The sequence below is a fragment of the Erpetoichthys calabaricus genome, chromosome 4 (assembly GCF_900747795.2).
Source record: "Erpetoichthys calabaricus chromosome 4, fErpCal1.3, whole genome shotgun sequence".
Lineage (NCBI taxonomy): Eukaryota > Metazoa > Chordata > Cladistia > Polypteriformes > Polypteridae > Erpetoichthys > Erpetoichthys calabaricus.
Window position 1 is genome coordinate 27095855 of NC_041397.2, and position 14659 is coordinate 27110513.

Sequence of the window (14659 nt, forward strand, 5' to 3'; positions counted from 1 at the left end):
CATTTTGTTTATTTAAAGAGAAAAACTGTTTGAAAAACTTTTTGAAAGCAAATACTTGTAGCAGTATTTTTATGCAATTAAAATGAATTTAACACAAATATAAATCACATACATGAATATTTGTGAAACTATTTTTAACTCAATACAGTTGTAATTGAATATATACTTAAAACATGTATGTACAAATATAAGAAGATTCATAAAAAAGTAGTACTTTATGAAAGAAAAAATATTGATATCATTTGTGCACCATGTAATCTATAGTCAAAATGAAATATACACCAATTATATACCTTTGTAAAGAAGGCCAAGAAGTTTTTTATTTCCTCAGCAGTGAAAAAGGCTTTTATTATTTGGAAATTATAACAAAGCTACTTGAAAGGGTTAACAAAGAGGTGAAATCCAATGTGTGTGTGTGGGTTTGTTTTTTCTTTTTTTTTTTTTTTTTTTCGTTTTAGGGGGTGGTGTCAGGTTGAGAGCTAGCCCTCCCCTCACACAATAAAGTGCTGGTATATAAACTCAAAATTAAAGACCCAATGCCATTTCTCCTTTTTATGCCCAATTGGGAACAGCAAGGAGAATAAGGATGAAGCTCCTCTTTGCAGCTGTATTTCCTATTTTTTTTCTGTCTGCAATTAAACAAGCAGACTCTTCAGCCTATGACAAGATTGTGACACACAGCCGAATTAGGGCAAAAAAAGAGGGGTAAGAACCAACAAACCTTTGGGGTAATGTTTCTGAATACATTATCAAAATTAAAAATGTGAATTTATTTAATTATTTACTTTTTTGTACTGACTTAAGTGACTTAAGTGTTTTTTTGTTGACTCAGCAAATGGTTTTGTAATATGTTTAGTAAAGCTAGTTTGATTTCTAAATGATTAAAAAAACAAAAAAGTTCATCCTAAAATCTGACTCTATGATACACAATATCTATAGCAATATTTACTACCTGAAGTAACTGCATTATTGCTTTTGTGGTAATTGACAATAAAAAAGTTGATCTTTCTACTATTTTTTATTTGTAGATGTTATACTGTGTTTTTTTTTATTGATAAATATATGTTTTGTTTCAATTATGTAAAAGCCTTAATTTTCAGTGGCTAAAACAAATGTAACTTTTGCCCTCCAGCCCTAATGTCTGTGCACTTCAGCAAGTTATGGGCACCAACAAAAAATATTTCAGCACCTGCAGAAACTGGTATCAGGGATCAATATGTGGAAAGAAGGCGTAAGTTTATTAATATTTTTGTTATTATTAATACCAGTACTAGTAGAATCACTTTTCTTTACAGTTTTACATTTTAATAGCATTAGCACATTTGTAAAGAGAGATTCATCTTAGCCGGTTATTCTTTAATTGCACATTCCCAGACATAGTGACAAAAGTAAAATAAAGTTAAAGAAAATTCTATGAAAATTAAATGCTTATTTTGATGTTTAAAAATGTGCACCTCAGTCATAAAAGAAACAATATCTTAGTATCTAACAAAGGCTACTATCTAAATTAACCCTGAGGTTGTGATTTAAAAACCATCAAATGTTTTCTTTGAGAATGTCATTTATGGTGCTTAAAGCAAAGGAGTATTTATGAACCGTCGTCAAGACATGTTTGAGCTATTAATCATCCAGACTTAGATTTTTTAATGTGTTTAATAATTACTCTATTTCAAACAAATAACTTCTTTGTAAAAACCCGTTAACAATTACAAAAGGACTTGTTTTTCCATAATATTGATAGAAAACCATTGTGTTGGCTCATATTGCTCTTATGTAGCTATGTACGTAAAGTAGCTAATAAAACAACCAGTGGAATCACCTACATCCGGATATTTTTGGCTTCTTGTTGCTTTATCTATTACGCAAATATACATTTATATTTATTTACACAATATTTAAAACATGCAGTTAAGAAAATTTATGATAGACTATGTGTAAACATTTTCCTTTTGTTACAGTTTCCTCTTAATCAAATGTCAAAGCAACATACTGCTTAAAAAGGGGATCTCAAACAAACAAATATTAAATAAAAATGTTAGTGCATAACAATTTAAAATAAAAATGGAATCATGGGTAATCAAAATATCCAATGTAATACTCTCACTAGGGGGTGCTATTGAGCTCCATGTCCTTGACCTGCAGGATACCACTGTCCAGAAGGTGTCCTGATAATAATTATTAAAGAGTTATGGAGACTGTTAATAAATTTGACTCCATGCACTTACTTTGCAAATAGGGTGAAACATGATATTCCATACACTGTTGTTAATATAACTGAAATTCTGGACTTTGGAAATTAAATTAATGCTTATATTTACATTACCTCTTTTTAATTTTAAGTAGACTAACCAGCTGAAATCTTAAAATTAATTCACAGTTTCCATCGACAATGTCAGAGCGTGTCCAGTTCCAATACTAGAGGGTCACAGTGGTCGCAGGCTTTCATTCTAACCATTTTCTTAATTAGTGATCAGATTTTGCTACTCTTTTGCCTTCATTTTAACTGACTTGCTTTTTAATACTCCGAACATTTTGTTGTTCCCCTTTTCCTAATTAGCAGTCTAACAAAAAAGAGACACAAAAGTGACACAACACACAAACAGCTAACTTATGTCCATCATGCAATTTTTGAACATAAAGACAGGTGAAAGTTTTAGTAATATTGATCTGCTTAGGTCACCGAAACATCGTGATGGTGTTCTTAGTACAAAGAAATTCAGCAGTTTTGGAAATGTCTGGAATCGCAGAATGAGAGCAACAAAAGATCATGGAATTACATAACGGGTTTAATCAACTTTTGATTACGAAACTGTTTGGAGTGGAAATGGTTGGAGTTTGGGGGCCAAAACTAGCTGCTCATCTGTTGGGTCACTTTATGGCTCATTTTTGTTTAGCTGCCATTATAGAAAAAAGCAATTCAGAAGACTGAGTCATATAAAATAAAATAAAAGGAAATTAAAATGCAGTGATATTAGCACCAGGAATTGGTCACTGATTAAGAAGGTGGCAGTAAGGAAAACCTGCAGCCACTACGGCTTTCTAACATTGAAGGTGGATGCCACTGCACTAATGTAAAACTGATCATTTTTGGTACAAAGTTGTGCAGAACCAGAGACCATCATTGCTGTATTGCGTGCAAGACAAAAAAAACCCCACAAAACTAGACTGGTTCTTGACAGGGCACACTCAAGTACACATCCACAGTCACTCATCCCAGGTTCAGAGATAGCTTCAGCCAGTACGTGTAAAAAGATGAGGTTATTCAGTTGGAAACTTTTGCATACCCCTCGAGTCTTCTACTTGTGTCTCAAAGACATGCATGCTAGGTTAGTTTGTGATTCCAAAATGGCTTGGTATAAGTGAAATCGGATGGATGAATGGGTATACCAAGTTTAATGCACAAAAACATGAGCATAACACAAAATAATATTATACCTAGTTGGGGACTTTACAATACCTTTCCATATTGCTTCTATGGTAAATTTACCTCTGATAACAAAGTTATTTGCAGTTAAATTAAAGTTCTGGAATGCATCTACCTTGTTAAGTCAGGTATTACTTTACAGAAAAACATTTGCTATAAATAAATACAACAGCAAATAAAGACTCAAACAAATAAATACTCTGTGTCTTTATATTTTTTCACCCATCAACCCATGTGCTGTGGTATTTGGAAAGTGGGCTTGTGAATAAGCGAATAAGACAAGGCTGAACAAAGCAGTAGGTGCTCATTTTTTATACTGCACTTGTATTTTAAAGCTGTAATTGCTACTTTTAATTTTATAATAAGCAATTAGTGTAACATTATTTAAAAGAGTGATAAGTAATAATCCATTCTAGTTAAAAAAGGATTTTGCCACAGAATATGAGCAGGAACAACAGCCTGTTACGTTAATAAAAGATAATGGCTTCCAATTAAGTTAAATCCTAATTAAAAATCCACAGTCAATGCTAATCTCCAAGAACTTAACTCAAGACTAACAACTTAAACACTCCTTCATGTAAAGCAGGAGTCCTCAATCACGAGCAGTGGCTGCAGGTTTTTGCTCAAACCCAACTGCTTAATAAGAAGCTCTTATTGCTCAAGTAACACTTCTGCTTTACTTTAGTTGTCTCGATCATTAAGATTTTGAACCCTTATTGCCTTTTTTAGTCTTAAAAAGCTGTATTCTTGGTTTTTAATGGCTCCTAATTAGCAATAACATACAAATGGCAAAAGAAACCAGCATTTCTCCATTTTGCTTGTTACCATTTACACCTCTGTGTGTATTTATCATGCACTATTAGGTTTAATTAAATACTTGGAAGGAAACTGGAAGGACTGAGAATCACTCATCTGTTTTAGCCTTCAAATCATTTGGATGATATCCTTAAAAAGGGGAAGAAAATCTGGGATATGAAAATGACCTGACATAGCAGAGTTAAAGCTCTAACAAGCTATGGAATTCAATTATTGGCAAGAATTGCTTTCTAATTAAGCAACTGGGTTAGAGCAAAAACCTGCAGCCACTGCAGCCCTCCAGGACTGTGATTGAGGACCCCTTTGCTAGATGGTGGCACACCCAGACTGGCTCCTATTTGGCATCCTTTACTGTGTTCGGCTCTGGCTCTCTGCTGCCTTATATTGAAAAAAGTGGCTGTATAAAGTAAATCGATGCATGCTACTAACTTTTTTTTTGTTGCAGCTAAATGTTTGTTACAGAAAACATCACAATTTCATAATATTCAATACCCTTAGTATTTACTTTCTTTTAAACGGTATTTGAGTCATAAAGAGTACATACAATGCAAAATTAAATAAAGTGATCAAAACTATCAAGAAGATCTTTCTATATAATATGCTACCATGGCTGTGCGTTTGTCTGTCCAGGATTTTAAATCACCTGTAGCTTGCAAAACGTTTCACCTATTGACCTGAAATTTGGTACACATCTACTACGAATTGTCTGCTACCCACTTTCGTGGTGATGATTTTTATTATTCTTTTTATTTTTATTGTTTTTTATTGTAGAATCAACTCTCGGCAGCGCGCAGCAAGGCGGCCGTGTGGCGCATGCGTACGCGCATCGTTCTCATTCCCTAGCACCTTCGCGGTCACTTCCTCTACCTCTTCATATCTTAAATCATTCTTGAGGCAGATTGAACACTTAAGTGCCAGCTTAAGTGAAAAATTAAGAAAAAGTACTAAGTAATTGCAACACAAAAACTAACTTAATTAGTTTTAACGCGAAAAGATGACGACGAAGAAGAGAAGCAGCGGGCCGCTAGGGTGGAGAAAAGAAGAGCTGCTCAGGGAGCAGCAAGCGCATCAACCTCTGAGCAAACGAATGGTAAACGTACAGAGAAAGAGGATGAAAACTAGGAATGCTCAAGTCAAGTGTATTCACTGCATGTTATCGTGCAGTGCGCCGTTACTGGTATTAAATAATTATAAAAAGTGAAATATTTGCACAATCACTCTACAGTTTTACAATCTCCAATGAATGCCTTTTTATACAGAATTTCATGATAGGCTAAGGAAGCAGCACAACTCATTGGCGTATTTAAAGCTTCTGGGATGTGGTGGATATTTCTTGAATGCTACTGCCTGGGGAAGTATAGGTGTGCCTAGATTTTTGAGAAGCAATTTTATGTGAAATCACACAGTTACACTTGCATTCTTTAATACACATTCAGTCTTTTTGGAGAAAAAAAATCGGACAAAGGGATTTTGACATCTGCATCTTCATTTCCCTTAAGAGTAACACTTCTGCACATGTTATGTCTGGGAAGGAAATTGTCTTCTCATCAAAACATGTCGAAATGTCTGGTAAAATAACATAATGTTCTATGTCCTACTAAATTCAGAGTTGGGAGGTGCAAATCAGGAAACTGCCTTGGACAAGGTATCAGTGTATTGCAGGTCCCGCTCAAGTACAAGAGCCAATCTGGAATAGCCAGCTGCCTTGACCTGCGTGTCTTTGATGATGTTGGAGATAAACTGTAGTTCCTGGAGGAAAACCCACAGAGTCATGGAGAGAACATGCAAATTCTACACAGACGACAATGTGATGGGGGATTTAAACCCATAATGCAGAATCCATTGTGTTACCATGCCTCTTAAAACTGTTATTATTGGTATAATTTCTTTTCTAAACCATAGAGGATAAATGCCACGTTTTAAGGAAGTGTTTTCCTTCCAAAACTTACAGCAGTGTTACAAACTACTGCAACACGAGCATACTGATTATAATCAAGCTGTAATATTTACTGTCTGCTGTAAATTGGATCAATCTGAAAATGTGGGATTCTGTGTAAAAGGAACTAACATCCAATTTAGGGTCAGTTCCTGCAGTACTCCAGCCATGAATGGTTTATTACTTACAGATGTTATGTTAAAAATATAATGAGATGGATGAATCTGAGCAGATATTATATATTATTTTGTTTTACATACAAATTTAAAGTGTATAATTTTTATGAACAAAGTTTCAGCTATCAGTATTCAGGATTACCTAATCCAATTTAGAGACTTTATAAGTGCTAGTTGCATCAAGCACAAGACAGGAACTAACCATGGACAGCATGAGTACTCTATTATAATACAAGCTAAGCTCAAGTTGATATGTTTTAAGATGTGGATGTTTTGCTTAAGATGTGGATGTAACGATAGTTATTTTTGAAATAATAATTAACACAATAGTTTTGAAATTTTACATTTAGAGCATTTAGTGTTGGTAGTACTGCTGCCTCGCAGTAAAGAGACCAGGATTCGCTTCCTGGGTCCTCCCTGCATGTTCTCCCCGCGTCTGCATAGCTTTCCGCTGGGTGCTCCAGATTCCTCCCACAGTCCAAAGACATGCAGGTTAGGTCTAAATTGTCCCTGGTGAGTGCTTGGTGTGTGTGTGTGTGCCCTGGGGTGGGCTGGCACCCTGCCCGGGGTTTGTTCGGTAGGCAGTCATCATTGTAGACGTTTACCTTTATACAAGGACCCATCCATCCATCCATTTTCCAACCCCCTGAATCCGAACACAGGGTCACGGGGGTCTGCTGGAGCCAATCCCAGCCAACAAAGGGCACAAGGCAGGAACCAATCCTGGGCAGGGTGCCAACCCACCGCAGGACACACACAAACACACCCACACACCAAGCACACACTAGGGACAATTTAGAATCGCCAATCCACCTAACCTGCTTTTCTTTGGACTGTGGGAGGAAACCGGAGTGCCCGGAGGAAACCCACGCAGACACGGGGAGAACATGCAAACTCCACGCAGGGAGGACCCAGGAAGCGAACCCAGGTCTCCTTACTGCGAGGCAGCAGCGCTACCACTGCTCCACTGTGCCGCCCCTATACAAGAACCGCTACATTTAAATCAAGTCTTTTATACAAAACTACTACATTTAAATCAGGGATTTATCATTTTCAGCTTTACACTGTGGTGCTACCTTTACTATTTACCTGTACTGTTTTCCTGGTTACGTATGGTGGGATTGGGGGGCAACTGTTAAACAAAACTTGTATATAAAGGATTAATGTTCAAAGTCAATGATGCAGCATTCATGTGGGTCTTTTTCATTTTGTTATTTTATTTTGTACTACTTTAGATGACCTTTCTGAACTTTTCACAAAAAGCCGTTATCAGTGGTACTGCAGTATAAACAGGCTATTTTGCTAGGAGATAAAACTGGTGTAAGGGAGTAAACTTCCCACCACCACTTAGGTAAACATATTTCATTACGGCATCATTAACAATTTCACACTAAAACAAAGATATTAAGTTTCTATCTTTATACCCTGTTTAGAATGTATTCATGCCTCAGAATATTCTGATTGTAGTCAAGCCATTGATTTAAAGGAGTTCTTTACATGAGTTTTGATGTGACCCTGGAAAAAATATTTACTTGACCTTTTGACTTCTGCCCTCTCCTAAACGTTGTTTCCTTGGTTGTTTATCACTTCAGTCACAACAAAGATTTCACTTAAGGGAATAGTCGGGCATGGTGAAGGATACCATCAATAATGACTTTATACTTGTTGTAATGCCTTATTCAGTGGTGGTCTAGCAAAACTTTGTGATTGAATTACAGGCTATTAACCTGCTTTATGGGGCAAAGTGGAAATTCTGTTTATCTTAAAGCACAAATATAATGCATTACATTAACAGTTTACATCTGGAATGTTCTTTTGATAGATGCAACAACATTAGGCTCTTGAAGTAAACTGATCACCTACCCCAAATGTTAATAATAATAATAACAATTCTTTACTGCAATGGGCTGGCGCCCTGCCTGGGGTTTGTTTCCTGCCTTGCGCTCTGTGTTGGCTGGGATTGGCTCCAGCAGACCCCTGTGACCCTGTAGTTAGGATATAACGGGTTGGATAATGGATGGATGGATGGACAATTCCTTACATTTATATAGTACTTTTCTCTCTATTCAAAGCACTTTGCATAATGAGTGAGGAGACACCTCAATCACCACTAATGTGCAGCATCCACCTGGAAGCCATTTTGCATCAGTATGCTCACCATTCATTTGCTGTTAGGTGGTGAGGGGTGAGAGACAGTTAGCCAGTTAGAAACAGGGGATGATTTAGGGGGCCAGAATGACTGACCATGGTGGGCAGCTTATCCATTCAATTCTTTATGATGATTCTGGGATCTTTTATGACCACAGAGAGTCAGGACCTTGATGTTACTTCTCATCTGATGGACGGTGCCATTTTACAACACAGTGTTCTCATCACTGCACTGGAGCATTAGGATCAACATTCAGACCACAGGTTAAGCGCACCCTGCTGGCCTCACCAACACCTCTTCCAGTAGCAAACCACGCTTTTCCTAGATGGTCTCCCATTCAAGTACTGGTCGGGCCTGAACGTGCTGAGCCTTAGGTGGATGACCTCTTCTGAAGTACATGTGGTTTGGCTGCTGGGTTAGGGCACATTTTCAGTCCCATGACTATCATTCTACTGTGTCCACAAAACATTAACATTTCTTATTTATTTTTTATGTTTTAAGAAATGATGCTGACTTATTATTGGTTTTTACTGGAAAGTAGTTATATAGATTATATTTTAGTACAGAGACTATTTTATAGAAGACCAACAGTGAGTAGTAAGGTAAATATACAATAATCAAATCAGTGTTTTATGTTAGCATCATGGAATTAACACTTTAAAAATAAGAATCAGTTTTCTTCATTATACTGTCTAACATTAAAATGTTGTTAACGGGATTACAGAAAGCTGTACTTTGTAATTGATTTTTGAAAAGTTTTTACAATTGAAGGATTACTTAAAGTTTTTTTAGTGGTAAAAGAAGTGCATTGACAAACAATTGTCTTTTATTACAAAGGAATATCTAGAGCTTCTAGTTATAAATATGTCAATGAATTTGACAGTAGTTTTGCAATAGAGTAAATGCAATTTAGTGTCAGGTATACATATACTGCAGGAAGCATTTTTTATAAAGAAATGTAGTATTTTAGGTTATGTCATCTGTTATGTTACATATCTTTTATGAATACAGATTGAGTTCATTTAAAGATTTTTCACTTTCACTTAAAAATACATACTCAGAGAAAGGGACATTACCATTTTAATTATTTACTTAATTCTTTTATTAGATGTGAGCTATTGAACTATTCCCTTAATTAATGTTTATTTTAAACCTTTATATTATTTTTCTTCCATGTGAGATTTTAGAACAAGACTGATTTTTTTCAATTTCTTTTAAGTCCCCCGCTGAGTCTCAGCTTTGGCATAATGCCACTCCAGTTGCAATTTACACAAAAGCAGCATATGGAATTGGTTGCTCACATGGAAGCTTGGCTGGGCTTGTGTCCCAGGAGGCCCCTAAGAGGAAACATTTGCCATACTGAACTAAATATGATAACCCTGGGGTCTTCAGCCTGTCATTCTCTTGGCCAAGGAAACACTGACTTATGTTTGTTGGTTTCCTGCCAGTTGGGATAATTGGCTTTACATGAGTTTAAGACTTACATCCATCCCATGTGCTGGCAGCTGGTGAAGTCTTGTGTACACACAACCTATTCATTTGCCTTACAAGTACTGATGATTTAACACATAGCATGAAGAAAGTGGAAAGTTTTGTATGTTTGCTTGGAAAATAATTACGTCAGTGTTTAACACATCACATTTTTGATTTGCATTGATAGCTGATGTATTTTTTCTTAATTTACAAAAAGCAGTGTCTCCTCAAAATGTTTGTCTGTTTAATTTCTCTTTTTTTCCAAGTTTTGATATATTCTACCACTAAACATGGTGTTAGCTTTAAAAGTATCCTGCAATAATTGTACTTTATAATATATTTGATTTTGAGCAGTGCCTTCTATTTTCTAAACACTTTTCTGTCTTGCTGATTCAGTAACATCACATATTTCCAGTATGAATGGGTGTATCTGCCAGCTCATCCTATGATGGAGTGGTATCCTGCCCAGGGTAGGTTTATACCTCACACCCAATATTTCTAAGATATGCTTCAGCTCTTGTGACTCTAAGAAGGTTGAGAAAAAATGGAAATAACCATGTCATTTTAGACATTCTCTGCCACTTTGTATATTTACAACAACATTTATTTATATAGCACATTTTCATAAAAAAGTAGCTCAAACGTCTTTACATAGTGAAGAAAAGAAAAAAATAAAGGACAAAATAAGAAATTAAAATAAGGCAACATTAGTTAATATAAAATAAGAGTAAGGTCTGATGGCCAGGGAGGACAGAAAAAAAAAAAAAAAAACTCCAGACAGCTGGAGAAAAAAATAAAATCTGCAGGGGTTCCAGGCCACGAGACCACCTCGTCCCCTCTGGGCATTCTACCTAACATAAATGAAATAGTCCTCTTTGTATTTAGGGTTCTCACGGAAGGACCTGATGATGATGGTCAGGCAGACTTCTGGCTTTTAATCCATCACTGTTGGAACATCATGGTACTTTGAGTAGATGGTGGTGGCGGAAAAAGAAACAGAAGAGAGTAGGGGTTAGTACGGATTTTAGAGCCACCATGAATAGTTATAATAATGAATTGGATATACAGAGTATCAGGATTAAATTAAAGTGAAGTTATGAGAAGGCCATGTTAAAGTAATGTGTTTTCAGCAGTTTTTTAAAGTGCTCCACTGTATTAGCATGGCGAATTCCTATTGGCAGGCTATTCCAGATTTTAGGTGCATAACAGCAGAAGGCCGCCTCAGCACTTCTTTTAAGTTTTGCTCTTGGAATTCTAAGGAGACACTCGTTTGAGGATCTGAGGTTACGATTTGGAATATAAGATGTCAGACATTCCGATATATAAGATGGGGCGAGATTATTTAAGGCTTTATAACCCATAAGCAGAATTTTAAAGTCAATCCTGAATGACACAGGTAACCAGTGTAGTGATATCAAAACTGGAGAAATGTGCTTGGATTTTCTTTTCCTGGTTAGGATTCTAGCAACTGCATTCTGCACTAGTTGCAAACGATTTATGTCTTTTTTGGGTAGTCCTGAGAGGAGTGTGTAACAGTAATCTAGTCGGCTGAAAACAAATGCGTGAACTAATTTCTCAGCATCTTTCAATGATATAAGAGGTCTAACTTTTGCTATGTTTCTTAAGTGAAAAAATGCTGTCCTAGTGATCTGATTAATATGTGATTTAAAATTCAGATTACAGTCAACAGTTACCCCTAAGCTTTTTACCTCCGCCTTGACTTTTAATCCTAATGTATCCAGTTTATTTCTAATAGCCTCATTGTATCTATTATTGCCAATCACTGAAATTTCAGTTTTCTCTTTATTTAGCTTGAGAAAGTTACTATTCATCCATTCAGAAATACAAGTAAGACATTGTGTTAGTGAATCAAGAGAATCGGGGTCATCAGGTGCTATTGATAAATACAGCTGTGTGTCATCAGCATAGCTGTGTTAGCTCACGTTGTGCCCTGAGATAATCTGACCTAACAGAAGCATGTAGATTGAGAAGAGCAGCAGACCCAGGATAGAGCCTTGTGGAACACCATATTGGACATCATGTGTCTTTGAGTTGTAATTACCACAACTAACAAAGAATTTTCTCCCTACCAGGTAGGATTCAGACCAATTTAAGACACTGCCAGAGATGCCCACTCATTGACTAAGACCATTTCTAAGAATATTGTGATCAATGGTGTCAAATGCGGCACTCAGATATAAGAGGATGAGAACAGATAAATGGCCTCTGTCTGCATTTACCTGCAGGTCATTTACTACTTTAACGAGTGCAGTTTCTGTGCTGTGATTTGTTCTAAAACCTGACTGAAATTTATCAAGAAAGTAAATTAAAAAAATGTTTTTTTAGAAGACAGATATTAAATGTTGGTATTTATGTGAAAAACAGTTCATAAACATTCATCATAGATATTATTCCATTTTTATGGAAGTGGAACAATACTGTACTCGTAGGTAGGTGGGTGAGTAGGTAGACATTTTTATCCTGAGGGAACTCCATTTGCAAATTCTGTTATTTGACAGATTAGCCATATGCATTGGTAATTTGGAGGTACATTAAACCTACAGTTATTTCATAATAAAAATAATAAATTAGGGAAATGGTAGTTAGCATTTGACTTTTGACCCTGTACTTGTATAAGAAAGTCTGAAAAAAATGAGTATGAAAATGAATAAGATAATATTTGATAGCAGATTTGGTTGGAAGCTTATTACTTAATTACAATATTCAAGATCTCCCTATTTTAATTTCAGAAAATACAATAATTTTATATAAAATTTTATATAAAATTTGATATTGTATCTTTAGTCATAGCTTTTATATTCAAGTACTTATGTGCATATATTTTGAAGGGTATCTCCCTGCTGGCAAGGAAATGGCAAAAGCTAGGAGTTGAACTACATAAGAGAGGGCTTCAGAAACCATTTCTGCATTCCACTACAAAACATGATGCTAAAATTTCTCCTACCCTGTCAGGATGGAATGTGTTTTGCCAGCAGGTGGTATTTTCTCTAGGTCTTTAGTGCTATGTTAGGTAACATGCATTCATCTCAGGGCTATTTAAAATGAAAGAGCAAATTTCAAAAATTTATTTCAAACAAACAAAAATTTATTTCAAACAAACTGTTTAAGATAGAAACACATTCCGCACATCACTGGATAGAGGACAGTTCAAAGTTTAAAAACTGAACTTCAAGAAGATTCGAATGATTTTCATGTAAGATGTTGCCCAACCTCATTTCCACTTGGAGGTCTGGCGTTACCCGAACAACACCATTCCAGAACAATGGATTGGAAGAGGTGGACAAGAAGATTTTGCTCATTGTCTATGACCTCCCAGGTCTGCAGACCTTACCCCCTGTGATTTTTATCTATGGGGGTACATTAAAGAAAGACTGTTTGTTCCACCTATGTCCGCTAATCTTCAAGATTTGTGACATTGAATTGAGGATGCTGTGAATTCAGTAACTAGGGACCAGTTGACTGTGTGTTGCAAGAAATGGTCTACTGTTTTGATGTTTGTCACGCTAAATGTGGTGCTCATGTTGAGTGCATGCATCTTCAAGGACCATAGGACTAAACTGTGAAATTTCCTCTATCCAGTGATGTACAGAATGCATTTCTGTCTAATACAGTTTGTTTGAAAAAATTTTTCGAAATCTGCTCTTTCATTTTGAATAGCCCTCTATATTTTTTCTGCATGCTTAAGAAAAAATACAGTATAATGATAATAGGCAAATAAACTTTGTGGTTTCATATTACTTACTACCATAAGGATCTGCTCATTGGATAGATCCCTCCAAAGCACCTACCGTATATACTCACGTTTAAGTTCTCCTGCGGATAAGTCGGGGCTTGATTTTACGATATAATTTCCGGTATTTTATAGTGTCAGTCGTATAAGTCGAATGTGGAAAAGTCACGCTGTTGATCCAAGAGATTACAATATGCTAAATCCCACCTGAGAGGGTAACCACAGAGCACACTGCCTTTTTTTTCTATGTATTGTGCCCAAACAATTCTGAAGCGACGTTTGCACTGTTTGTGTTTTTTGTATCTCACACCTTTATTGTACGAGCATCCCTTATCTATGATGGAGTGTTCGATCAGATGAAAATATGAAGCTGGTTTTAAATTAAAAGTCGTTGAAGTGGCAAAAGAAATTCGATGTGTCTGAGAAACTGGTGCGAGATTGGAGGAAGCAAGAAAATGTAAAAAAAACAATTAACTCATATTTTTGAACGAGAGTATAAATCGGTCTGATTTAATGATCGATTTTTTATGATCGATTTTTCGGATTTCAAGACCCGACTTATACGTGAGTATATACTGTAGGTCCAGTATGGTTAATTGTCCTCTATTCATGTCAGTGTTTTTTTTGAAAAGGAGTACTTTTAGAAGAGGAAATAAATGATGTAAAAGACCAGCAGAATTATTCTTAAAGATACAATGGGAATACCTCAGCACTAAAAGGTAACATTTAGAGCAACATTGGTGAAGAGGTTTTGGATGCTGAAGGAAAATGTATGTTGATTCAGTAATACCATACTATGTATGGTGTATTTTAAAAGACCTATGTAAATATTGTCCAAACTGGAACAGTACAAGATGTTTGGATATCTTGAATTTTTATAATTCTGAAACGTTTCACTTCACGAAGGCAGTTACACCTTGAAAAGGAGGCATTT

At 35.9% G+C, this 14659-nt stretch overlaps 1 protein-coding gene across 3 annotated transcripts in view; it reads left to right on the top strand.

Annotated features, from left to right (window-relative positions):
* Positions 1-537: 537 nt before the first annotated feature.
* Positions 538-14659, top strand: part of LOC114649903 (periostin-like) — a 75612-nt gene continuing 61490 nt past the window's right edge. For all 3 annotated transcript variants that reach the window (XM_028799273.2, XM_028799275.2, XM_028799274.2), the window contains exons 1-2: positions 538-705; positions 1133-1231. In XM_028799273.2, the coding sequence (XP_028655106.1) occupies positions 587-705; positions 1133-1231 (218 nt within the window). In that variant the 5' untranslated portion in view covers positions 538-586. The remainder of the gene's footprint in view (positions 706-1132; positions 1232-14659) is intronic.